The sequence below is a fragment of the Moschus berezovskii genome, chromosome 3 (genome assembly GCF_049115385.1).
Source record: "Moschus berezovskii isolate FMDL1 chromosome 3, NW_MosBer_1.0, whole genome shotgun sequence".
Taxonomy (NCBI): Eukaryota; Metazoa; Chordata; class Mammalia; order Artiodactyla; family Moschidae; genus Moschus; species Moschus berezovskii.
This window is the reverse complement of record NC_142462.1, coordinates 51,194,725-51,219,984: the sequence shown is the minus strand read 5'-3', so window position 1 is coordinate 51,219,984 and position 25,260 is coordinate 51,194,725. Positions and strand designations below refer to the sequence as shown.

Sequence of the window (25,260 nt, the reverse complement as noted above, 5' to 3'; positions counted from 1 at the left end):
TCATATTTAGTAGATTGAATAAAAAATTCTTTCACATTTTGTATATGAAATGCATGTTATTTACACCTGTGGGACATTAGGAAAAAGGATTTTTACTTTGGTAGATAATGTGGAATTTTCATCAGTAAAGATTGGGTGAGATTAAAGGATAGTACAGTGAAAAATTGATATTGTCATGCTTTTTGTAGCATTTTTTGTAATTTGCATTTGGTAAGGTGGGGACAGAAGCCGGGGAAAAGGAGAGTTAAACCAGTTTGGAAAACATACACATGTCTTAACAGACAGTTACCATGACTGTGTAATGTTTTAATGAATAGTCTGCTGACAGAATCAAGGGAAAACCTCTAGGACAAAATGTGGTTACAATTAATGTAATATTCCCAGAGTCCTCCAGGAAAAAAAACAAAGGGGAGATTTTAAGTTAGTAAGGACAAGCTTCCTCCCAAAACCTTGGTAAGAGAAATGAATGTAGTCATTTTGACTGAGGAAGACCAGAGGATGTGGTGTGTATATAGTTGAGAATTGACATTGTACTCTTAAGATAATTAGGTGGTGGTGGTGTTTAGTTGCTCAGTTGTGTCTGACTGTTTTGGAACCTCATGGACTATAGCCTGCCAGGCTCCTCTGTCCATGGGATTTTCCAGGCAAGAATTTTATTTTAAATGTTAATAAAAAGTGATTGAACTTTGTTTTCCTTCTTTAAACTGATTGCCATGTTTAAAAAAAATGAACTATTAATACTCCCTAGTTACTCAATTGGGGAACTTTAAAATATAAAATTAATAATATAATTACAGTTGAGCATCTATATATATTAGACATTGGAAAGCATTTTATGTTATTGTATCATTAGTCATAAGAATCTTATAGAGGATTGATAGGTACAGTTGTTCCTATTTTATAAATATAAGAAACTAGGTCATAGAGGAGAATGACCTCTTCAATATTACATATTAGCTAGTGGAGCCATTTGAATCCTTTTGACTCTGTGCTCCTCTTTTCATGATATGTGGGAATTTATGAGGTTTTCACAACATGGTTTACTTGAATTTGATCAATTAAAGATACAATCAGTATCTTAGGAAAGGTAATAAGTAATCTGGTCTCTAATACTATCATAAATATAGGCGGTCACAACGTAAATCAACTATATTTCAGTAAAAGTTAAAAAAAAAAATACAGGCAGTAACTAAATTCTGCCTTAAATTTTAGAAGTTGATCTGACTATTTGAACTTGCCAGTAATTATTGTCATTGTATTTGAATTATTATATGCTCCTAAAAATGGAGTATAAAACCTCATTTTGTTTCTTCTGGGTGAACTTGGCCGTTGCAGATCTGCCTGTGCCAGATTGGCTGAGGAGGGTGCTCTCGACTCAGAATTTCCTTGAGATCCTGTTTGGTCTTGGATGATCCCAATTTGTAAAATGAATTCCGGGGCCAGTATCTGCATTTGAACCTGTTTGCTGCTGCTGCTGCTAAGTCACTTCAGTCGTGTCCGACTCTTTGTGACCCTGTAGACAGAAGCCCACCAGGCTCCCCCATCCCTGGGATTCTCCAGCCAAGAACAAAGGAGTGGGTTGCCATTTCCTTCTCCAATGCGTGAAAGTGAAAAGCGAAAGTGAAGTCGCTCAGTCGCGTCCGACCCCTAGTGACCCCACGGACTGCGGCCTACCAGGCTCCTCCATCCATGGGATTTTCTAGGCAATAGTACTGGAGTGGCTTGCCATGAACCTGTTTAGGTTCATCCTTAACACCTGCCAGAGGTACCTTCCTGTGACAGTGTGGTATTAAAAACTGGAAAACTATTTCAGAGGTTACTTGAATCAGTCTGGAATTAATTTTCTCTAGGGGTGAGGAACCATTAAGTTTAGTATCCAGAAGATGCTTATAAAATTGTCTGTGATGAATTTTTAAATATTAGCAAACTGATACCTGAAAAGTCCTTAATATTAGTTATTCTTGTGTAATTAACTCTAATATTCACTTAGTATTTAACATGCATTAATTAGGTTTCTCCAGCTATTTGATTTCAGTTCAACTTTGTGTTACCAAGTATCAGGGAAAATTGAATGTGATTATAAATTTCGGCATCTCTGTCAAGCTATCCATTAGCAGCAGTAATTGATGCTAGTTCCTAGATAGAAGCTAAAACACAGCTGATCTGTTACTGAGTGAATGGATTGATTCCTATCATATGTGAATTTATAAATGAAAAATTTCTTGTATAACCTTGAAAATTCTGAAATTTATTTGACTTATTTAAAAAATAAACTATTTTATAAGAAATTTTAAATGTTCTATTCATGTAGAAAGATCCTTCTTTTATTATGGCAACTGATTTTTTGTTTACCTGAGAGAACCTGTTGCTAAAATAGTAATGAGGAAGGGTGTAATATAAGTATAGTCATACACCCCTTGCTCTGCAAGTAACCAGAGTGCTATGTATGCTTGTTGTTCAGTCTCCTTTTAGAAGGTGGAAGTCAAGAAGTCCTTTGTTTTTCTCTCTCTTGCACAGCCTAAAATGACGAATGTGTGATTTCAGTGGAATAAATGGCGTCCAAAGTCACAGATGCTATTGTGTGGTATCAAAAGAAGGTAAGTTGACAATCAGAGCTTTTACCTTTTAAATATTTTTATTTTAAAATGCATATTTTTAAGATTTGAATTTGTCAGATATTACCTAAAATAAGAAAGGTGATGCTTAAAAATATTTTTCTCTACCTTTTACTTCACATTATCAGAGTATCTAGATTATTTTAAGTTATAAAACACATTTCCAGGATTATGAATACAGTTCACATTTTATGAAAGCATTACATTTTTTCTTGCATTAATTTCTTTTGAGAAGAGGTAGATTAACAGAGCTGTTATAATTTTATAACTATTTTACAAGGGTAACTATAGTTTTAATCTCTTTCTTGTTAGCTACAATTCAACAGCTGAATCTTTTCAGTAAAACAAATCTTTGGAGACTGTATTTTTGAAACTGAAATATTAAAATGTTTATTTTGACATTTTAGGAATAGTTGTCATAACTACTTAACTAGCTCTGTCATCCTATATGTTTTAAACTTTACCAATTTAATGTTTCCTTTATAAAGTATAAGTTCCAGTGCCTTTTTTTTTTTAAATACTCCTGTTTACTCCTGGTGAGTGTTGTTTATACTCTTTAAAATGTATTGTTGTTATATGTGGTATGTTAGGTTTTTAACTTATGTAGTGAATTATGTTTGTTTTCACATTTAAAACATTTTTATGCCTTATTCATTAGGTCCCTATTCTGTTCTGTTCTGTTCTGTTCCGTCGCTCAGTCGTGTCCGACTCTTTGCGACCCCGTGGACTGTAGCCTACCAGGCTTCTATGTCCATGGGATTCTCCAGGCAAGAATACTGGAGTGGGTTACCATTTCCTTCTCCAGGGAATCTTCCCGACCCAGGGATCGAACTCGGGTCTTCTGCATTGGAGGCAGACGCTTTAACCTCTGAGCCACCAGGGAAGCCCCTGGTCCCTATTAACAGAGGATAATTAGGTATTTAAAGCTTTTCCTTTGCATGGGAGAATCAGGCAATTTTAAAATTTAGTAGCAAATAAGTGGTAACTAGCACACTTTAAAGATTAGACAAACCTAAGAATACAGTCTGTCTTTGAATATGTTATTTCTTTCTGGGTAGAACATACCATAGATAATCCAGTATCACATTTTTCTCATGAAGTAGTAAGTTGGAAGTATTGGTATTGATCACACTATTCAGTCTTTTATCTTTTTATATTAGTGTTAAAGTTACTTTAAACTTCCAATAAACTTAAAGCTGAATTAAGGAAAACTAATTGTTTTTGCAGATAGATCTTTGAAAGCTTTTCTGTTAATTTCTACTTAGGAGAGAAATGCTTATCAAAAATTTTATTTGACTTTTTATGTGCAAACATTTCAAACTTCACTAAAGATCATTTGTAGGATGTATTGGCTTAACTGACCTCTTTTAAGATCAGAGAGTTTGAAATATTATATTCACATTCAGTAAGCACAGTAACATCCTTCTTTTCTCAGGGTCTAACAGCTTTGGATGTGTGTTAGTCGCTCAGTTGTGTCTGACTCTTTGCGACCCCATAGACCACAGCCCACCAGGCTTCTCTGTTCAGTGGAATTCTGCAGGCAAGAACACTGGAAAGTGGGTTGCCATTTCCTTCTCCAAAAGCTTTGGATATGTGCAACCAAAAAATTTTCCACAGCAACCCTAACAGATATAACAAATTATGTATAGCAAATGTAATCACATCATAATCACCAGAACCATTAACCAGATTTGATTTCCTTGATTGTTTTATTTTGCTTTTAAATTTAATTTTCTTGAAGAATACATAGGAATACTTTGAAACATTACTTAGTCTTTCCAGGCTTATTAAAAAAAAAAATAGCACCTGTAAGTACCCTTTCCTATCCTTATCCAGCCTCTGAGTTCTGTTCCCAGAGGTAGTTGTTTTAAATTCCTATGCCCTGAATACTTATTTAACTGGAAGCTTTAGTCATTGGGAGGATGGAGGTGGCTTAGTGGGGAGAAATCATAAAACATGAACTCCTAATTATACAGTCAAAAATCAATAAGAAATCATCTATAATGTAATATACTGTGATAATATTTACTTTCAGTGCAACAGTTTATATTTTTTGCTTGGTTTTTCTAGATCTTGAAAGTCTGACAGAACTGAAAAACTTTTGTTATAGTCAATCACGTTCAGGTATTCTACCAATTTCTTTTTTTCCTTCTTGGGAATGACCTTTCTAGAACCCCCTGTCCACCTGCTGCATTCTTTGGTGGATTGTTCTCAAGTCATGCCTGTCACCTGCCATCTTGGTATTTTCTTTTATCATCAGCCTGAGAGTTCCTTTCACTGCTCTTAGATTTGTTTTCTACTTTAATATATCCTAGTAAAAAAGAAGTCCTTTCAGAGGTGTTCATGTTTCAGTGAAAAAAGGCTTGAGTACTAAAGCTTGATATTCCTGATTATTTGATTATGGGCAGATAATTTGATTTTTTGAATCTCATTTCTCTTAATTAACTAGATTCACAACCTCTTTTCAGTCATGTACCTTTTTGAAATTGTGATGAAATTTCCAGTTTCCAGTTTCTTATTTCCAGAAAAGTGTATGTAAGGAACAAACAAAATTTTATATCTGATTCAAGCCCCAAATGAAAAACAAGTCCTGGGTTAGGTGATTTTAAATGTTTTAATATTTTAGCATTCTTTGATTTTGTGTCTGTCCTTCAGTAGTTATCCAAGTTATATACTAGGAGGTATCACTATAAATAAAAACCAATAAATTTCAACTTCATTTTCTTAAATATTTCTTTGCTTGTAACTCACTTTAGAGTCACCTTTTTGACTGGAAAATGGTGACATTTTCATAATTTTGAGTAATGAAAACGAGCTACCCCCAAAGACCATTACTTGATTTATGGACTGCTTTTAACGTGAATTCTAATATCAGATGGGAAATTTCCAGGAGAAAAATAAGTACAAATAAATTGGTTTTAAGTATTAAAATGTGTGTTGATAATCTAGGTAAATATCTTGTTAAAAAAACTTTTAATAAATTCCATGGTTTATTTTGAGATTTTTAAAAGTTCACTAGTATCTAATTCTAAACTTCATTTTGTACTGTCATAGCCATCTATAGTCATGAATTTGAAAGTTCCTGTTGAAGCAAAGTGATTTTCAATCTTAATTTGGAAGACTAATTTAACCATCAAGAATGGTAATGGAAGAAACCAGAACAGTTTTTGATTATATAATATTGGGCTTTTGAACTTTTTTTTCTTTTTAATAATACAATGCTTTTCTTTCACATTTCTCCTTTCTTGTTCCTGAGAAGATGGGATTGTTTATCTTTCAGAAGACTTCCTAAATAGGGGCTTAAGTTATAGGAGTTCAAAGATAATTGACACACTAAGTATTTCTTTTAAAAAAATATGACCTGTAGAGTTCTATTGTAAATATGTAGATCATATTATGAGAGAATGAGGTTATGTTTTCAGGAAATGAATACATGTAAGAGCAGAGTGACCTAGATAAAACTCCCAAATTTTAAGGAGACACTAGTGACACTGTATAGAAATAGTAAAATAGTGAACTTACTTTATAGAACTGAGGAAGAACTATATGCATCTTGGTCATTGCTTTTATGGAGTCAGTAGACAGCAAGAAAATTTGAATGTATTATGATTAATAGCTTTTAAATATGAGCCAACAGTGGAATTTATTTAGTAGTTTAAATGAGAAACTGGCCTTAGTATCGATAACTTGATTGATAACTACTGTCAACTGTTGATAGTTCGGAACATTAAATTCTCTACCATTTTAGTAAAGTTCAGTTGTGTATACTTGTGTGTATGTGTATATGTGTGTACTAAGTACATATGTGAGGCATTTCAGAGCAATAACTTGCCCAGGGTCACACAGATGGTTGAGAAGTATTAAGTCTCAGCTTTCATTTCCAAAAACTGTGCTGTTATTTGCAAGTAAGACAAATCCATTTCAGCCTATCTTTAGCAAAACAAGGGACATTTTTTGTCTTTCAGGCTAAACTATGAAAAGTGGTGAAATGCATCTCAGGGTTGACTGAATTCTAAAACCAGAGCTTCATCAGAGGTGTCTTATCTGTCTCTTTCTTTCTTATTTTCCTTGAGCTGACTTGTTTCTTCCAGCCACATACACACAAAAAACTTTCCTTGCTGTAGAAATATGCCCAGAGGTGCCTCCACACTTCTTTTAGCTCCTTGAGGAGGATATGTGGAGGACAGGAATACATTGGGTTTTCTACCAAAACTATTCCCAACCTTTTTCCCTATTGGAAGAACCTCTACTTTGTTAGGGAATTCATTATAGAGCACTGTGGCCTGGGAGCATGTATCTAGTCTCAGAGGGCATGAATCCTCATCAGTCTAAGTCAGTCATGGAAGTCTGTTTCCCTTGCCAGTGATTGGCTTAGAAAGAGGCACATATTTGTTTCTGGCTGATGAGATATGAAAACCTCTGGGGAAAATCTTCCATCTCTTAAAAAGAGACCCAACTTAATAATAGCAAAAGCTATATAACATTTAGTATGTACCAGGCATTTTCTAGGTGAGATATATAAATGAATGAAATGAGATAGAGGGTCTGCTTCCTGTCTCTGGATGTTTTGGGTGAAGCTCTGCTGCCTGAAGCTGTTGTTGCAGACTTGCTCCCCAGAGGGGAGCTTGACAACAGGCAGAGTTGAAAGATGGAAAGAACCTGAATTTTTCAGGATTTTTTGAGCCACAGAATTAACTAACTCTGGAAATATCTTACTTTGAAACTTCTTATTGTATGAGATAATACCTCCTCATTTTTTTCAGCTATTTGAAGTTTAATTTCCTTGCAGCTGAAGGCATGCTAAATAATTACCGAGAAATGCTTTCTGATGGTATGTGGTTTCCTGTATAGTCCTTTTTTTTTTTCCCTTTGAATGGTTATAGCAGTAGATACAAGATTAACATCTACCAAAATAGAAGTCCTGAGCCTCAGACCAATGGATTTATCACATTTTCTCTCTTTTTTTTTTCTTAAACCATATTCTTACAGGAATCATGAAATCTTTAGTGTAATTTTTAAACTACTGTGCCTTATAGTATGCCGTGGTTAAAAGAGCATTTGTATTTGATTTTGTGACATTGGTTAGCTTGTAATATTGAGTGTGTTACCTAATCTGTGTGAGCCTCAATTTTTTTTAATCTGGGGAGATTAATGCTTCCTCTATGTGCCTGAAAGGGTTGTGAAGCAGTAAATCAACTTTAAATACAGTTTTTAAAAAGGTTTTTATTACTGGTTTATGAATTGTTCAATAAATATGCAGTATCACGCTTAAAAATGATTTGAGTTTGAATTTTATTTACAAAGAAGAAAGAAATTGCTATGCAGTGGTCAGTTCACTCCACCCTGAGGTTAGCTTCAGCTCTGACCCTTGAATTATTTAGCTGATGTTTCCCCTTTTTGTTGAAGCTAGTTCAAATTGGACTGTTATTTGTAAAAGAGTCCCAACTAATATATAGAGAATATATAAATTTTATTGAGGTATGATACATACTCAGAACCACATATATTATAATTTATTATATATTTATATATATGTTTACAAACTGAGCAACTGCTTGTGTTTGAGACTGTTTGTTGGCTGTTTGCAAAATAGGACTCAGATCAAGAAAGAGAATGTTACTAGCTTTACAAAACCTTCAGGCTCCCTTTTAGTCACAGCCTTACCGTTTTGACCAGCGTATGAGGCTTCATGGTTACCAGAACACAGGTTTTGGGGTTGGCAAAAGATTTTGAATCCTTGTTCAAAAGGATTCATGTATGATTCTGGATAAGTTTTGTCTCTGAATTTCACTTTCATGATATATATAAACATTGTCCTTTATATTTGTATGCTTGCATGCTAAGTTGCTTCAGTCATGTCCTTTATACTTACTTGAGGATTAATTGATGACATATGTGAACTGTTAGCAAAGTGCTCTTCACAGGTAAGCCTTCATTGAATGAGAGTTATTTCTGTTATTATTACTTCAGATTTATGCACTGATCAGAGGAAGTTCCCCTAACTTATTTCAGAGTGCTTTATTTCATGGATTCTAAAAATTCTCATGAGGCTAAAAAGATTCTTATTTGTAAATAAGAAACCTGAATTATCAGTCTTCTGATATCCAGTATTAAAACAGTGAGTATTTAGTTGATATTTAACACTCATACAACAGAGACATGATTAAGTGTAATTTATAAACCTCAGCTTTCTTTGCTTCAGTTACTGCTCATTTTTTCCACCGTTTCCTTTACAAAGTCACTTTCTTGCCAAAAATAAAGATTTTTCCTAGCCGAAATAGATTGGTTAGTTTAGTTACTAAAATATTTACCTTTTCACTTAGGACTTTTCTCCCCTATTTTGGTCATGAAGGTCTTGAAATTTTCCACTGTCACAGTCTCTCCAGTTTGGGTGCTTCTAAGGTAAATAATTTGAGTTTGAATTTTATTTACAAGGAAGAAAGAAACTATGCAGTCATCAAAACAGTTTGACTTTAGAGATCATCTAGTTCCTGTTAAACTTTTTGCTTTACTGATAAGAAACCTGATCTAATAACTTGATCGTAGTCATGAATTAATGATAAAACCAAAACTCAAGTCTGCTGACTTTCATGCAACTCTTTTCTCCTATACTAAGGTTGCTCTGAAAAACACACTGAAGAAACTTTTATGAAATTCATCTGTTTAATGTGAACTTTTTTAAAAACTGTTTTTAAAAAAGCTTCATTTAATCCATAGATAAACCTTAATAGAAAGCTGAGCACCGAAGAATTGATGCTTTTGAACTGTGGTGCTGGAGAAGACTCTTGAGAGTGCCTTGGACTGCAAGGACATCCAACCAGTCCATCCTAAAGGAGATCACTCCTGGGTGTTCATTGGAAGGACTGATGTTGAAGCTGAAACTCCAATACTTTGGCCACTTGATGTGAAGAGCTGACTCATTGGAAAAAACGCTGATGCTGGGATAGATTAAGGGCAGGAGGAGAAGGGGACGACAGAGGACGAGGTGGTTGGATGACATCACCGACTCCATGGACCTGGGTTTGGGTAGACTCCAGGAGTTGGTGATGGACAGGGAAGCCTGGTGTGCTGCAGTTCATGGGGTCGCAAAGAGTCGGACACGACTGAGTGACTGAGCTGAACTGAAACCTTAATAAAGAATGTTTTATGTTCCCCGACTCCCCTTCCAGGTTCTGTCCTTGCTCATCCCTCTTACTGTTCCTTGGCTTCCAGTTAGAAAGGACTACGCCATTGTCTTTCAGTTCAGTTCAGTTGCTCAGTCGTGTCCGACTCTTTGCGACCCCATGGACTGCAGCATGCCAGGCTTCTCTGTCCATCACTAACTCCTGGACCTTGCTCAAACTCATGTCCATCGAGTCGGTGATGCCGTCCAAGCATCTCATCCTCTGTCGTCCCCTTCTCCTCCTCCTGCCTTCAGTCTTTCCCAGCATCAGGATCTTTTCCAGTGAGTCAGTTCTTCGCATCAGGTGGCCAAAATATTGGAGTTTCAGCTTCAGTGTCAGTCCTTCCAATGAATATTCAGGACTGATTTCCTTTAGGGTTTACTGGTGTGATCTCCTTGCAGTACATTGTCTTTATTGCCTCTTTAGCCATTGGTCCTCCAGTTGCTGCAGCCTGGCTTCTGCCTCTGCCCTTCTGCTGGAAGTACTCAGAGGTCAGCGGTGATGATAAAACATTGTTATAACAACACCCGGTGCTTCTCGTGGATTTACTGGGAGTCAAACACTGGGCTCAACACTTTGTTTACATTGAAGGGAGAAACCTGGAGAATCAAAAGGCCATGCAGGACTTGCAGATGTTTTTGGCTTAGTTGGATAAATTTTTAAAAATCAAGTCAACATTGAAAGAGCAGAATATTTCAGATAAAAATCTGAACCTAGGGAATATGCTGTCCAGTTCGCTGCAGTCCTCATGGTGAATATATGTGCACTTGGACCTACCTCACCTCTCATTTATATCACCTGTCTGACCCCATAGGAACGTGGTTTACTGTCTGCACTTTACATGGATATTCAGGGCTTTTTTAAGGTAATTTCTTTTGTGAGAGTGTTTGAAAGGGTATCACCTTTTTTAAAAAAGATAAAAGAATTAATATACATAGGTATTGATTTAACATTAATGATTGAATGATGATGATGATAATGAAGGTGCTTAGCACTGCCACATATTTAAGTAGCATCTGTTTTTCAGAGTGCTTCCATGTTATATATTTTCATGGTTTGATTTCTGTGATAATGCAGTGGATTAACTTGGTGGCTATATCAAGATACTATAAGCAGTTGTATAAGATTTCTAGGACTTTCATAATTGACCACAAATTGGATGGCTCAGGTGGCCAGCAGTTCAAAATCAGCATCAGTATGGTTGGTTCCTTCTGTCGGGAGGCTCTAGGGGAGAAACTGTCCCATGCCTCTCGGGTAGCTTCTGTGCAAACACAGTCCTTGATGTTCTTTGGCTTGTAGCTGCATCGTTCCAGTCCATGCCTTCAACTTCATGTTGACTTCTTCACTCTTTCTGTACTTTCTCTTCTGTTCCCTCTTGAGAATAATGGAATGTTGTCATTAATAAAAATTTGGATACTTAAAGGTTTTGGTTAATAGTTTTAAATTGGACATTTCTATATCTGTTAAAATAGACATCATCAAAAGAAGGGGGCAGTTTTCTTTTGTATTTTTGATAGCTCTGTATTTGCATTTAGTTGCTCTCTCCTTTTCTCTTTTCTTTAATTTCTAGAACAAATAGTTTCTTTTTCTTGTAAAATGTCATTCTTTATCTGAGATAACTTGAAATACTTATGATTAAGGAGAGGTATTTTAGGAAGGAAAAAAACAAATGATGTGTTGAAAAGTGGATGGAGTAGGATAATTTCTTAAGTTTCAGTTCAGTTCAGTTCAGTCACTCAGTCGTGTCCGACTCCTTGCGACTCCATGAATCACAGCACGCCAGGCCTCCCTGTCCATCACCAACTCCCGGAGTTCACTCAAACTCATGTCCATCGAGTCGGTGATGCCATCCAGCCATCTCATTCTCTGTCGTTCCCTTCCCTTCCCACCCCCAATCCTTCCCAGCATCAGAGTCTTTTCCAGTGAGTGAACTTGTCGCATGAGGTGGCCAAAGTATTGGAGTTTCAGCTTTAGCATCAGTCCTTCCAATGAACACAGGATTGATCTCCTTTAGAATGGACTGGTTGGACCTCCTTGCAGTCCAAGGATTCTCAAGAGTCTTCTCCAGCACCACAGTTCAAAAGCATCAATTCTTCGGTGCTCAGCTTTCTTCACAGTCCAACTCTCACATCCATACACGACCACTGGAAAAACCATAGCCTTGACTAGACGGATCTTTGTGGGCAAAGTAATGTCTCTGCTTTTTAATATACTATCTAGGTTAGTCATAACTTTCCTTCCAAGGAGTAAGCGTCTTTTAATTTCATGGCTGCAATCAGCATCCGCAGTGATTTAATACAGCCTAATTTTACATAGTAACTGTGAAGAATGAACCATAGTATTTGATACATTATCTGATACATTTCTTCAAATAGCCAAACTTGTTTTAAAAAATTGACTTTTTCCAAAGATTCTTTTACAGCAAATGGTATAGACATGATCACTTTCTAATATTTTCCTGAATTGTGGTTGTTGTTAATTGTGGTTTAATTGTGTTCATTGTGAGTTGGTCTATAATACATTGTAGTTTACCTCTTTTCTCATGAATTTTCACTTCTTTGGCCTTATCCTCATTTGTTTAATCAGTTAGTAAAATTGTAGGTAAATTCATTGCACTGGGCTTTCCATATCCCCAGGTTGTGCAGCCACAAGTTCAGCCAAACTCAGGTCAAAGATGTTCAGGAACAAAAAAAATTCAGAAAGTTCCAGGAAGCAAAATATGATTTTACCAAACACCCATAACATTTTACATTGTATTAGTTATTGTAAGTAATCTAGAGATGATTTAAAGTAAATGAGAGGCTTTACATAAGTTAAATGCAAATATGATGCCCTTTTTGTAAGGAACTGGAACCAATCCCCTGTGGATATTGAAGGAGGACGTCTCTGAAGCAAAACGTGAAGGAAGGTTCAAGGAAGTTCCTCCTTGGGTAAAAATTCAAGTACTCCAGTGAGCTGATTCTGCCGACAGCTTTTTCAGTGACTCAGAAACTCTTATTTCTTTGTTTTTTTTTTTTTTTGACCTGAGGCTGTCGCTCTTTGAGATTGCCTTGTGTTAGAACCTTGTTTCTAAGGAGTCAGAAACGTAGAGAGAGAAAAACGTACCTTAGAAATTAACCTTTTTAGTATCTTTATTTCACTGATGAGGAAACTGAGACACTGAGAGATAAGAGAACTCAGCAAGGTCTTGCTTTTATTTATGTGTTTGCCTTTACCTAGTCTAGAGAACTGTCAACCGTACTATGAATTATTGAATTTCACTTTTTGAGCAAGCTTTACCTGTACTTAATTGAAATAGTAGAGTCAGCTCCCATGGATGAAACAAATGGGAAAAAATGAAAAAAAAATTCCCTTACACTGTTTCCTAGCAAAGTCCTCTGGGCTGCTACATGGTAATGTTTACACACGCCAAGGGGATCCATATTCAGTCCTCCTTAGTATTAAAGTACTAAGTTCACAAAAACAGTATTAATAGAAAATTATTACTATTAAAGTTTTTGAAGTATTTTTCCCTGTGTTCAAATATTATGAATACATAAACACGCAATTGCTTAATATTTTATGTTTGTCCTCTTTAGAAGTTGAGTATTTGGTGATAGAAGGTTTTTGGTTTTGTTTTGCAAATATTCTGGTATGCCAGAACTAGGAATATCTACAAAGTACATAACTTCTTTGAAATACTGCAGTTCTCTTACTTGCTTATGACCTTTTTTTTGGGGGGGGATAGGTGAAATATTTATTCCTTTAAAAGGAAGTATTTATTTGCCTACAGCAGTTGCTGGAGATACAGTGTCTAAAAATTAAAGTAGTTGTTTACACAGATTATGAGGCGATCTAGGAAACAATGTTATTTGAAGAGAGTTGAAGTTTTTCAGTGATTAAAGCTTATAACTGTAGGGAGTTGGGAAAAAAAATATGAATATTTTATGACATAGTAGAAAACTAGTCTCTAATCATTTTCATTTTCTGATGAATACATTTAAAATAGAAATGTTAGTCAAGGATATAAGTTTGCCAGTTATATTCCAAATATCTTGCAGTCAGTTTATCTTTAACCATGGTAACAGACAGAGTGGTGAAATAAGTTGGTAGGTTGCCATTGACAGCCTAAAATTAGGCAAATGTACCAGCTTTTACAAGGCCTGAAGTATCTAAAACACTGGTGTTAACCTGCTCTGTGTTTATAGTTCACAAAGAATGACATTTATAAATGCTATTTAGCAGGGTAACTTACAAACTAAATTGCCATTTGCCAAATGGCACATGGAGTGTATTCAGAAGAAGGCCGTTAATTCAATACCAAGCATTGATTGACAAGAATAAAAAGCTGGAGAGGGTATATTGCCTAAAAATTTCCTATTTGAATTTTTGCCCCAAATTAACATCCTTAAGATACACTTCGTCATTTAAAATGAAATGTTGCTTTAGTTTGCTTTTTGTGTTTGGTGTCTTTTCCCTTCTCCCTCTGTGATGGGATTAGAATTACAGATAGAGAGTTATGATTTATCTAGTTTGTCTTGTTTATCTAGTGAAGAAGTGGGTTGGTGCATAACTGTAAACAGGTAAAAGACAGTATATAAAAGAAAGTAAGGTAGCCCTCAGTGTCCGATTCTGTGTGACCCTGTGGACTGTATCTTGCCAGGCTCCTCTATCCATGGAATTCTCCAGGCAAGAATATTGGAGTGGGTTGCCTTTTCCTCCTTCAGGGGATCTTTCCAAACCCAGGGGTTGAACTTGTGTCTCTTCCATTTCCTGCACTGGCAAGCAGGTTCTTTACCACTAGCACCACCTGGAAAGCCAAAGGTAGCCTTATTTTAATTCTTCAATAGAGTTTTGGGGAATCAGAGAATGAGGTATTATTTTTCCAATATCAAAATGGTAGACAGACGGATTTTTTAATTAAAAAGTAATTTTTAATTACTGGTTTGTGGCCACAACACTGTATGTGGTTCATTTTCATTTACTGGTAGAAAACTAGGAAAAATTGTTAGTGAAGCCTCATTATATTGACTTTATACAGGGAAAATTCAGTACATTTAAGTTTTATCAGTACAGTTTGACTTTCTGAATTAAAGCCTTATTAAAAAATAATCAAGACTTCCCCCCTCTCCAAAAATAATGACCTGTTAGAATTTGCACACATCTACATTTAAATAGCATTTATGATGGACCTATTATGTATTAGGCACTGAGGACTACGTTACAACAACTCTGCATCATGGGAGAACCAAAATTCAAACAAAAAACAATTGTATAAGTGCTACAAGGAAATTACCCTAGAAGCACTATGGGAACTCATGTAAATTTGTTCTTTCAGTCACTATTCTGTTACTACTTGTATTTCCTAAATATTTCTTAGATTTGCTGTAATCTTCCTACCTTCATTGTTTCTTAATTCTTGTTCCCGTTAAATATTTCTTCCTTACAGCCACCAGAGTGATTTATCTTAAATGAAAATTTGGACTTACATATTTAATAACACTCTACATATCGCATAAACTCACATTTCTTCACAAACCATAAGGATTTAAAAAATAAATTTAATTTCAGTTACCTTTCTAACCTCTTCCAGCCTTCAGCTCTCACTGAATTAATTCCACTTCTCCAACAAGTAAGTTGGACAAAAAAACTTTGACATCTCCCCATACTGTTTTTCACCTTACTGCTTGAGGTGCCCACTTTGTTGTTTCTTTTTGTCCCCCCTTGTAAACTGACTCAGTTGATCCTTAATAGGTAAAACTAGTATCTTGCCTTGAAGGACATCTTTCATAATCCCATGGAGACTGGATTATGTGTTTCCTGCCAGTACTCATATAGGAAATTTATGCATGCTATCTGTAAGGCAAGAATATGGCAATTTTTATTTTCTTGATTCTTTCTTGTTCGTCCTTTTTTTTTTTTTTACAACTTTACAAACTAATGTGATAGTTACCTACCACCTTCCAGAAGTCAACTCCATTCTTTGTTTTTAATTATCACTGTGAGCTCTTGGCTTTAAAGATAACTTGATAATGTTTTACCCTGTTGCGGTTATTGATGCTCAGATTGTTGTGTTACCAATAGGAGATTACTCAGGTTGGCTTTTGAGTCTCTTTGGCATGACTAGTCAGTCAGTCAGTTCAGTCGCTCAATCGTGTCCGACTCTTTGTGACCCCATGGACTGTTGCACGCCAGGCTTCCCTGTCCATCACCAGCTACCGGAGCTTACTCAAACTCATGTCCATCACGTCAGTGATGCTATCCAACCGTCTCATCCTCTGTCGTTCTCTTCTCCTCCTGCCTGCATGACTAGTAGTATTTGTATAAATTCAGTTATTTTTCTACCTCTGTGTTACAGTGGTATTTTGTTACTGTAGCACTTACCACAGATTGACTTGCAATATAACTAATTCCCCCGATAATCCATAAGGGAAGAAATCGTTATCTTTGTATCTCTATTATTTATTTCAGTATTTTACTTTTTATTTAGTGCTTGGTAAATTTTTCTGCTTTGATAACAGTGCTTTCAAAAGACAATCTGTCCGTTCAGTTGCTCAGTCGTGTCCGACTCTTTGCGACCCCGTGGACTGTAGCCTACCAGGCTTTTCCATCCATGGGATTCTCCAGGCAAGAATACTGGAGTGGGTTACCATTTCCTTCTCCAGGGGATCTTTCCGACCCAGGGATCGAACCCGGGTCTCCTGCATTAGAGGCAGACGCTTTAACCTCTGAGCCACCAGGGAAGCCCAATACTTACGTTAAAGTTTTGGTTTATGTAGTTCTTTTTTATATTGAGTGCCAATGATGTGCCATATACCAAGGTGGACACTTATTTTGAGTAATTTGATGTAATTTATTTAGTAATAAATATGAAATAGTCTCTGTATGCTGAATATCTCTTACGTTAAGTATTAAACATGATACTTTAGCTTATAGTAACATTCCCCAAGTGTTTTCTGTATGATGTTAATGGGTGTTACTAGAATAGAGGTATTTTTATGGTCAAATAAATTTGGGAAATATTGAGTTAAATAGAAGTTAACAACTTTATTATAGGATTTCGTAGTTTATGTGTAGTGTTACTGCCTATAAGACAAATAAAAGAAACATGTTTAATTTTTCAGTTTGTTTAATCCCACCCCACGGCTCCCTCCAAGTATCTGTGACACATACTGAGGAAAATGCTGGCCAAGTTATATAAAAGAGTGCAGTGCAGTGGAAAAGTCATGTTGTTGTAAGTCAGGACTTGAATTTCTTCCCTGAAACACTAGATGCAGAACTTTCTGACAGCCTCAGTTGTCTTATCAGTATAAGAATATATATAGCACCGGTATGTACAGCCTGGTATGCTGGAGTGGGTATAGCCTTTCCCTTCTCCAGCGGATCTTCCCAATCCAGGGATTGAACCCAGGTCTCTCACATTGCAGGCCGATTCTTTACCAGCTGAGCCAGAAGGGAAGCCCAAGAATACTGGAGTGGGTAGCCTGTCCCTTCTCCAGCGGATCTTCCCAACTCAGGAACCAAACCGGGGTCCCCTGCATTATTTCAGGAGGATTCTTTACCTACTGAGCTATCAGGGAAGCCCATGTACAGCCTAAGATTACAAATTCTTTACAAAGCACTTGACAAACATTAGTAATTTAGCATAGTCTTAACTATCTAGATAAACAGTTCATTCCTTCCTCTGCAAACTTTTTCCTAATTCTACATAGGGAAGATAAAACAGTCTGTTTTCTAAAGGCATTCCTGTAGTCAGTCATAGCGGCAATTTTGTAGCCACCTGGATTCTTGAATTAAAGCAAACCTTTTCTTAACCAATAATAATGGTCCAGGTCCCTTAGATTCTAATTCTGAGGAATCTGTACTAAGTACCCAGGAGCAATTTATCTTAACTTTTTCTCCACATTAATTGTATCTTATATAGGTAAGTGGAAGGAAGCTAAACACTTTAATGTGCTTGATTTTGAATAACTTAGATCTGTTTCATCCCCTCATGTTTAATTTCAAATGATTGAATTAGTGGCAGTAATATGTTAGGTATTTTCTAAAATACAAAGGTACTTAAATAACCAAGATATTTTAATACTCTTGGCATTTTAATTGCTTTATAAATATGATACAGCTTTTCATGCTATTTATAGTTAACTGTTGGAAATATGTAAACAAGGAAGGTGCTGTAGTCTTGATTCATAATATGTATGCATCATTTAGTCAGGGTTATGTTTTCGAGTAATAAACCAGAGTATATCCTGTGATAAACATTAAAAGAATGCAAAAAAGGCATATATACCTTCCTTCCTTGTCTCGTGCTGTGTTATTAAGGAAAGGGAAGCATTATGTAATTTATCAAAATGACACAATAGCTAACATTTATTGAGCTCTTATGTGTCTGTTACTGTTGTTAGCTCAATATGATTTAGCACATTTAATCCTATGGTTATCCTGTGGTTACTAATAATATAAGTATTTTGCATATTTTTAGAACTGAGTTAACTGTACTTTGGAGGAGTTTTGTGTATTCTCATTTGCTTTCTTAATAGGTCTGACAGCTTCCCACCTGGCAGGGCAGCCGTGGAGAGTCAGTAGAGTATCTGACAATGATTAGGGGTTAAATACCACCCTTCTCAGATACTTCATAGTCATCTGAGCGAAGGCAGAAGAACATAAGGTGGTTTGTGTAAGGATGTGAGTGAAATTACTGGTGGGTAAGACCTCAGTTGTAGAGCCTGTCCATCTGGATTTGAACTCTTATATTCCGCTACTCACTGTTAAATTTTGTACAACTTGAGTTTTTGTAATTATAAAAATAGGGATAGCAGTAGTATCTACTTCATAGAATTGTGAGGATTCATTAAATTAGTTTGTGGAAATTGTGTCTGGCACTTGGTAAATAACAGATTTTAAAGATAGACCACCTCTTATTGATATCTTGGGTGATATAAAGGTTATTTTCAATGAACATGACAACATCAATACTTTTTCTACTTTTACTTTCAAGTTTTCTGTTTTTCAGACAAAACTCCTGATACTGATGTTATTATTACATGATTTCCTGAATGGAAGGATTGGGGGAGAAATTTCTTTTATTTAAAAAAGGGAATTTCTTCAGAAATGTCTGTCTACTGCAATAAATGAGGAAACATCAGGAGGCTGAAGTAAGTTGAGTGAAGTCATGGAGTTAGTAACTGATAAGACTGAAGTTTAAGTCTAGGATTTTAATTCTGTGTCCCCTGCTTTAAAAATAAATAAAGCAAAATACAGTGAGTAGAAATTTTCTGATTTAATTTCTCTTTGTAAATAAGGCAATATCTTAAATTGATCTTAAATAGAACTAGGTTCCCTTTTGTTTTTTTAGAAATTTCTTCCATGTCTATGTATAGAAGGACTCTTTCCCTGAAAGCAAATTGGAGACAGAGTAAAGCAAATACTGTTGTCAACAAGCTGCAATCTAATAGCGTTAGATGTTAAAAATATCAGATGAAAATGTATGGTATCCTAGGTTAACGTCTGTGTAGCACAAGGTTCCTTTTTCATTTACTTGGCTGTTTATTAGAAGTTTCTTTGAAAGAGGGAATCCTCATTTGCCCTTAAGCAGAAATGATTACCCAGGGGCTTCCCTGGTGTCTCAGTGGTAAAGAATCCACCTGCCAGTGCAGAAGACATGGGTTCTATTCATGGTCAGGGAAGATCTCACATGCCACAGAGCAGCTAAGTCCATGGGCCACAACTACTGATCCTGTGCTCTACAGCCTGGGAATCACAACTACTGAGCCCACGCGCCACAACTACTGACGCCTTCAAGCCCTGGAGCTCATGCTACGCGAGAAAGGAGGCCACTGCAAAGAGAATGTGCGCGTTCTTCTGCCTCACAGCTACAACTAGAGAAAGCCTGCACAGCAAGAGACCAAGTGGAGACAAAAATAATAAATAGTTAATCCAAAAAATGACTACACGGGAGTACAGAACATTGAGAAATAAGAAGCTGAGAAATTCTTAGAATACATGGAAGAATGCTCAGATACAGTTATTCAGATTTGCTTTGTTTCTCTGTTTGAGTCCATTTCCTGATGCTTTTGTTCTTTGAGAAATTTTAATTGAATTTTTTTTTTTTACCTGTAATGCTTAGGGAAATGTTCTGGTATATTTTTGATAGGTTGAACAAATGAAAAACTGAAAGCTGCAAAAGCTAGATTTTCCTATAAATACTTCAGTTTAAGAATTGTTTATTGTCTAAGTTAAATATGAGCATTGAATTTCTTCATAGCTTAAATTGCTGTTAATATTAATGTTTAACTTGTCATCCCTATTTACAAGTTCATACCATAATGCCATAGATGTCAAAATCGGAAACTAACTCAGCTTTCTATTATGTTTAAAATATTATGTCACGGAGTAAGTAACTCATTCTTTTATTTTAGTGTTGATCCAAAAATTCTAGAGAGGGCATTTTTATGAAATCCAATTATAACAGATTTTCTCCAGTTGTATATGATATTTTTGTGTAACACTAGACATAGCTGGCATTAAAATAAAACTTAAATGCCTGATATATATTAAGTGCTGCACTGTCCAATTTCAAAAATGTTACTGAAGAAACAAGTTCAGAGGTTTTTTTCATTTTTGCTCTACTCACTGAGTGCTCTACTCACTGAGTAAATGACAGAACTTGTCCAGATCTTCTGTCTCTAAAGCGCTGCTTAAGAAAAAAAACAAAAACTCATTATTATTTACTTTTGTAGCAATTATCTGACTATCCAAGCAAAAATTACTTATTCAGTAATCGCAAACAAGTTTCTTATACATATTCACAGAGAAATCCTAAAATTCCCTACAGTGGAAGTGTAGAGTCTTAATCTTAAGGGCAAAGTCTTAATCCATGGACCACCAGGGAAGTTGCCTGATGTCTTTTTAATTATAGACATATCTACCTATATATATATATCTATATCTATTTATATGTATTTTCCCTTTAAATGCTTGTTATGTTATTTTAGTTAAACAAATTTTGTAAAAGCTATTCCTTTTATTGACATGTAGCTTAGATGCAATAAAACTCGTTTTAAGTGTACAGCCATCACCACAATCTAATTTCAGAACATTTTGATCATTAACCCCAAAAATGTTTTGCTTATTTGTAGACTGGGAAGCCTGACATGCTGCTGTCCATGGAGTTGCAAAGAGTGAGGCAGGACTTAGTGACTGAACAGCAACATTTGTAGTCACTCCTCATTTCCACCCCCACCAGCACACAACCACTGATCTGCTTTTTGTATCATAGATTTGCCTTTTCTGTACATTTCATGTAAACAGAATGATATAAGAGTGGTCTTTTGTGTCTGACTTCTTTTCTTAACATGCTGTTTATGAGTTTCACTCCTGTTGTAGCGTATGTGAGTACTCCATTCCTTTTTATTGCTGAGTAGGATGCCATTGTATAGCTGTGCCATGTTTTGTTTATTCACCATTGGTGGACATCTGGATTGTTTACACTTTTTGACTATTATGAATGGTGCAGGTATAAACATTCACACATTCATCTTCATATGGACATACATTTTTATTTCTCTTAGAATAATAACTAGGAGTGGAATTACCAGGTCAAAACTGTCCAACTGTTTTCAAAGTGGCTTCTTCATTTTACATTCCCACAAGCATTGTATGAGGATTTTAGTTTCTCCCCATCCTTGCCAGCATCTGTTATTGCCTATCTTTTCTGTTTTTCTGGCCATGCTGCCTGCGGCATCTTAATTTCCCACCTGGGATCTGTCCTGTGCTCCCTGCAGTGGAAGTGCAGAGTCTTAACCTCCGGACCACCAGGGAAGTTGCCTGATGTCTTTTTAATTATAGACATACTGGTGGATGTGAAGTGCTATCTCTTGGTGACTTAATTTGCATTGTTGTTTCTTTTAATTTATTATTTTGGTATTATAATTGTAATCTACAGTCTGGTGCAATAAACCATCTATAGAATTATCCTATTCATGTGCTTTTTTGGTTTTATTCAGTACTAGACCAATGAAACCCTGTTCAGGGAATTTTCTTTTGATTAAAAAAAATAAAACTAAAACAACTTACTCTTATTAAAAAACTCGTCCAAAGGCAGTTTAACATCTTAAAAAAAAAAAACACCTCATCTAAAGTAGTTAAACAATACAGTTTAGAGGAAAGTATATACATTTATGTTTTACTAGATAGTTATTTTTTCTCCTCAATGTACATGAAGTGCTTTGGTGTGGAATCTTTTCTCACTCTTCCTGATTGGTGTTGACCCTCTTATATGCAAAGTAAGTAATAAAATTGGACTTTCAAAAACTCCAATCATGAATACAAAGGAAAAGTGATAGTTATTCTTGGGAATGTGATTGATTAAAAACAAGTGTTGACAAATCAAAGAATGGATATATCTGAAATAGTTGGTATGTTTACTTAATTATTACCTAAACAAGTAATTTGAATTGGTTTCAGCTACTAAGAGATAGCAGTTTCCACAGATTGCTGTTATTTTGAGAAAAAAAAAAATGAAGATTTATCTTAGGAAGGTAGCACTGTGTAATGGAAAGTCAGCCTGTGGGTATCAGTGTTTGTAGATGGGATCCAAATTCTGTATCTTAGAAGCTCTCTGATCATGAGCAAGTTGTTTCAACCTTTCTGAGACTCAAGTTCCTTACCTTCAAAATGGAGTGAAATGGTTGACTTTTTTTAATTTTATTTTTTTATTGAAGTATAGTTAATTTACAGTGTTGTGTTAATTTCTGCTGTACAGCTAAGTAACTCAGTTATACACATACATACATTCTGTTTTACATTCTTTTTCATTATAGTTTATCCCAGAGTATTGAATATGATTCCTTGTGATTTATAGTAGGAACTTGTTCATCTATTATCTGTAATAGTTTGCGCCTACAAACCCCAAACCCCCAATTCATCCCTCCCCATCCCCCTTTCCCACTGGTAACCATAAGTCTGAATGTGTTTTGAGAAAGTTCTAGCACAGTGTCTGAGAGGTTTTAAAATAAACATTCTCTTTCACTTTGACACAATTTGAATTTGTAGCACATACGGATACCGAGTCTTAATAACTTAAAAGTCAACCAGAAGTAAACAAACAAACAAAACTCAAAAATAGAACCTGTGTTTGAATCTGGTTCTGTCATTTGCTATGTTGTGACTTTGGGCAAATTATTGAATTTCCTATGTCCAATTTTCTTTAAAATATGAGGATTATATAATACTGTGTGAGTAAAGTAGTTGGCCCAGGGCTTCCTATGTCATGGTTGTTGAACTCGTTGAATAATGATAACAGGTAGCATTTATTGAATACTTACTATGTGCTACACTGTCCTGAGTACTGTACTTGCATTTAATTATCACAGCAATTTCATGAAATAGACATTACTGCCATTATCCAGAATTTATAACTGAGGAAACGTAAGATTCAGAGAAGTCTATTGGTTTCCTCAAAGTCACATAAAGAAGGCATGATGAAGCCAAAATTTAAACCGAGTTGTAGTAGGCTTCATAATCTGCACTCCTTAACGGATAGCTATTCAACTCCCAACTTTATATCCAAATCTGACCTATTTCTTCTTTCACTTTCCATTTTCTTGGCTATGGGCTCTCAGGTGGTTGTGAGTCGTGGGATTAAATCCATCCTGTATGTCTTGTTTCCTGCTCAGACTGTAATCTATGACGAAACAACAAATGCTCAGTAACTAGAACAGCAGTTATGTTTATTCATACAACTGTTATTTTAGCTTAAATGTATTTGTTTAGTCTATTGGAAGTCTTGTACATATACTGACTAGCTTGGTTTGGGTCAACTTGTTATTTAAATAAGTTAATTTTTATAAATGCGTGTTTGGCTAGGAGAATTATAATCTGTGTTGTTGGTGAATGTCTTGTCATGGACTTGGTGAGAAGACGTTTGTTTTTTGAGGGGAGGTTTTCTTTCTTAAGCTTGATATATAAACTATGTGCAGCACTGAAAATGGTAAGATGAAGACAAAGTAAAGTTTATATTTGGTCTTTCACTGTGTTTGGATAGTTTAGAAACTAAAGAAGTGAACCCGTAATATAGCTTTTAAAAAGCTATTTTAAATAGTTTAATAATTTATTTAAATGATTTATTAATACTTTCTATTCTCATTGTTGAAATAACATTTACTGAAAGTTTTGAGTATCTATTAATTGCATAATGTTAAATTTTATAGACTTGGTTGTGAACACCTGGGAATTGATGTTATAGATTTGTTAAACAGAATTTTAGTATTTACCCTTGGTAATGTGTTTTTGACCCTCTGATTGATTAAATAGGGCATATTTGAATTATTTTCCTATGATTAATAATAGCAACCAGTGCTCCCTTTTTTCTCACTAGCAGGGTCTTTTCACAATTTACTGTGCAAAGTTAGGTTAAGTAAAAACGTAGAAGTAAAATAATCTTTGCCAAGATGACTTCTTGGAGACAGTTTTTAATTGGATAGTGCCTTGATTAATAAATCCACTGAGAATACACTGCCACGTACTAGCACATTGGAAAATAAACAGTCTTCGTAAATTATGCAGAGTGGTGTTGGTTTGCATTAACAGCAACGTTCTCATTAAAGTTGGACCAGGAAAATAACCACTGTGTTCTGCTTCTACTTTTACTGCACATACAAGCTGTGCCAACAGCAGACAGGCAAGAGCTGGGAAGGAAAGACAAACCAGGACTATGTTAGGTCCCACAGCAGCAGAATTTCTAGAAACTTCTCTGTAGGGCTCTGTTGTATTAATTTTATTTCCCTCTGTTTGCCATTCGTCTCTGTTTCTCCTGTTTACCTGACATTGAAATGGAGAGAGAATCTGATTGGTTCAGTTTGAGTCAGCTGTCTCACCTGAAATCACTGGAGGAGGGTCCTGTGCAGGATCAAATTACGCAGACCAGGTCCTTTCAAGTCCTCAGAGGGTGGTAGGACTTCAGTCCTTTATTTTTAGTGATTGAATGATTTTACTTAAGTGTATATGAACGGCATTATATCAACTATATACTTTTTAAGCTTTAAGTTACAGATTACAACTCCATATTAAAATTAGGAACTTGGCATTCAGGGGCTATTGAGGACCCCTGATATTACACTGCATCACTAGATCTCATTAGCTCTGAGGGTAGATTTTAATCTCTTGAGGATCCCTGATACAACACTATATCACTAGCCCTCATTTGCTCTGAGGGTAGACTTTTACTCTCTTGAGGATCGAAGGGGACACCAGGAGAGGATTCAGAAGAGATAGTCCACAGCTGCTGCTTTCTCCTGTACGTCCAGCCCCTACTGGTTGCTCCAGAGGCCAATGAACTGATGATGGCCTTTTCTCCTTGGCTTCTTCCAGAACTTGGAGTTCTCCCAGTTCTACCATGGAGCTGTTTGCCAGGCTCCCTTCCTTCTGTTCCCTCCCTTTCCTGTGTGAACCAGTTAAATTCTTTCCATCACCACCTAATGCAATTTAAGTTACCCTTCTACCGC

General features: G+C 35.8%; 1 protein-coding gene across 6 annotated transcripts in view; it reads left to right on the top strand.

Moving 5' to 3' along the window:
• Window positions 1–25,260, top strand: part of PHTF2 (putative homeodomain transcription factor 2) — a 138,020-nt gene that overhangs the window by 34,687 nt on the left and 78,073 nt on the right. For 3 of the 6 annotated variants that reach the window (XM_055420689.2, XM_055420685.2, XM_088834073.1), the window contains exon 2: window positions 2,518–2,597. In XM_055420689.2, the coding sequence (XP_055276664.1) occupies window positions 2,553–2,597 (45 nt within the window). In that variant the 5' untranslated portion in view covers window positions 2,518–2,552. Of the gene's footprint in view, window positions 1–1,335; window positions 1,575–2,517; window positions 2,598–12,622; window positions 12,709–18,770; window positions 18,913–25,260 lie in introns of those variants that run through there. The other 3 variants (XM_088834076.1, XM_055420686.2, XM_055420687.2) reach the window with 3 other exon arrangements.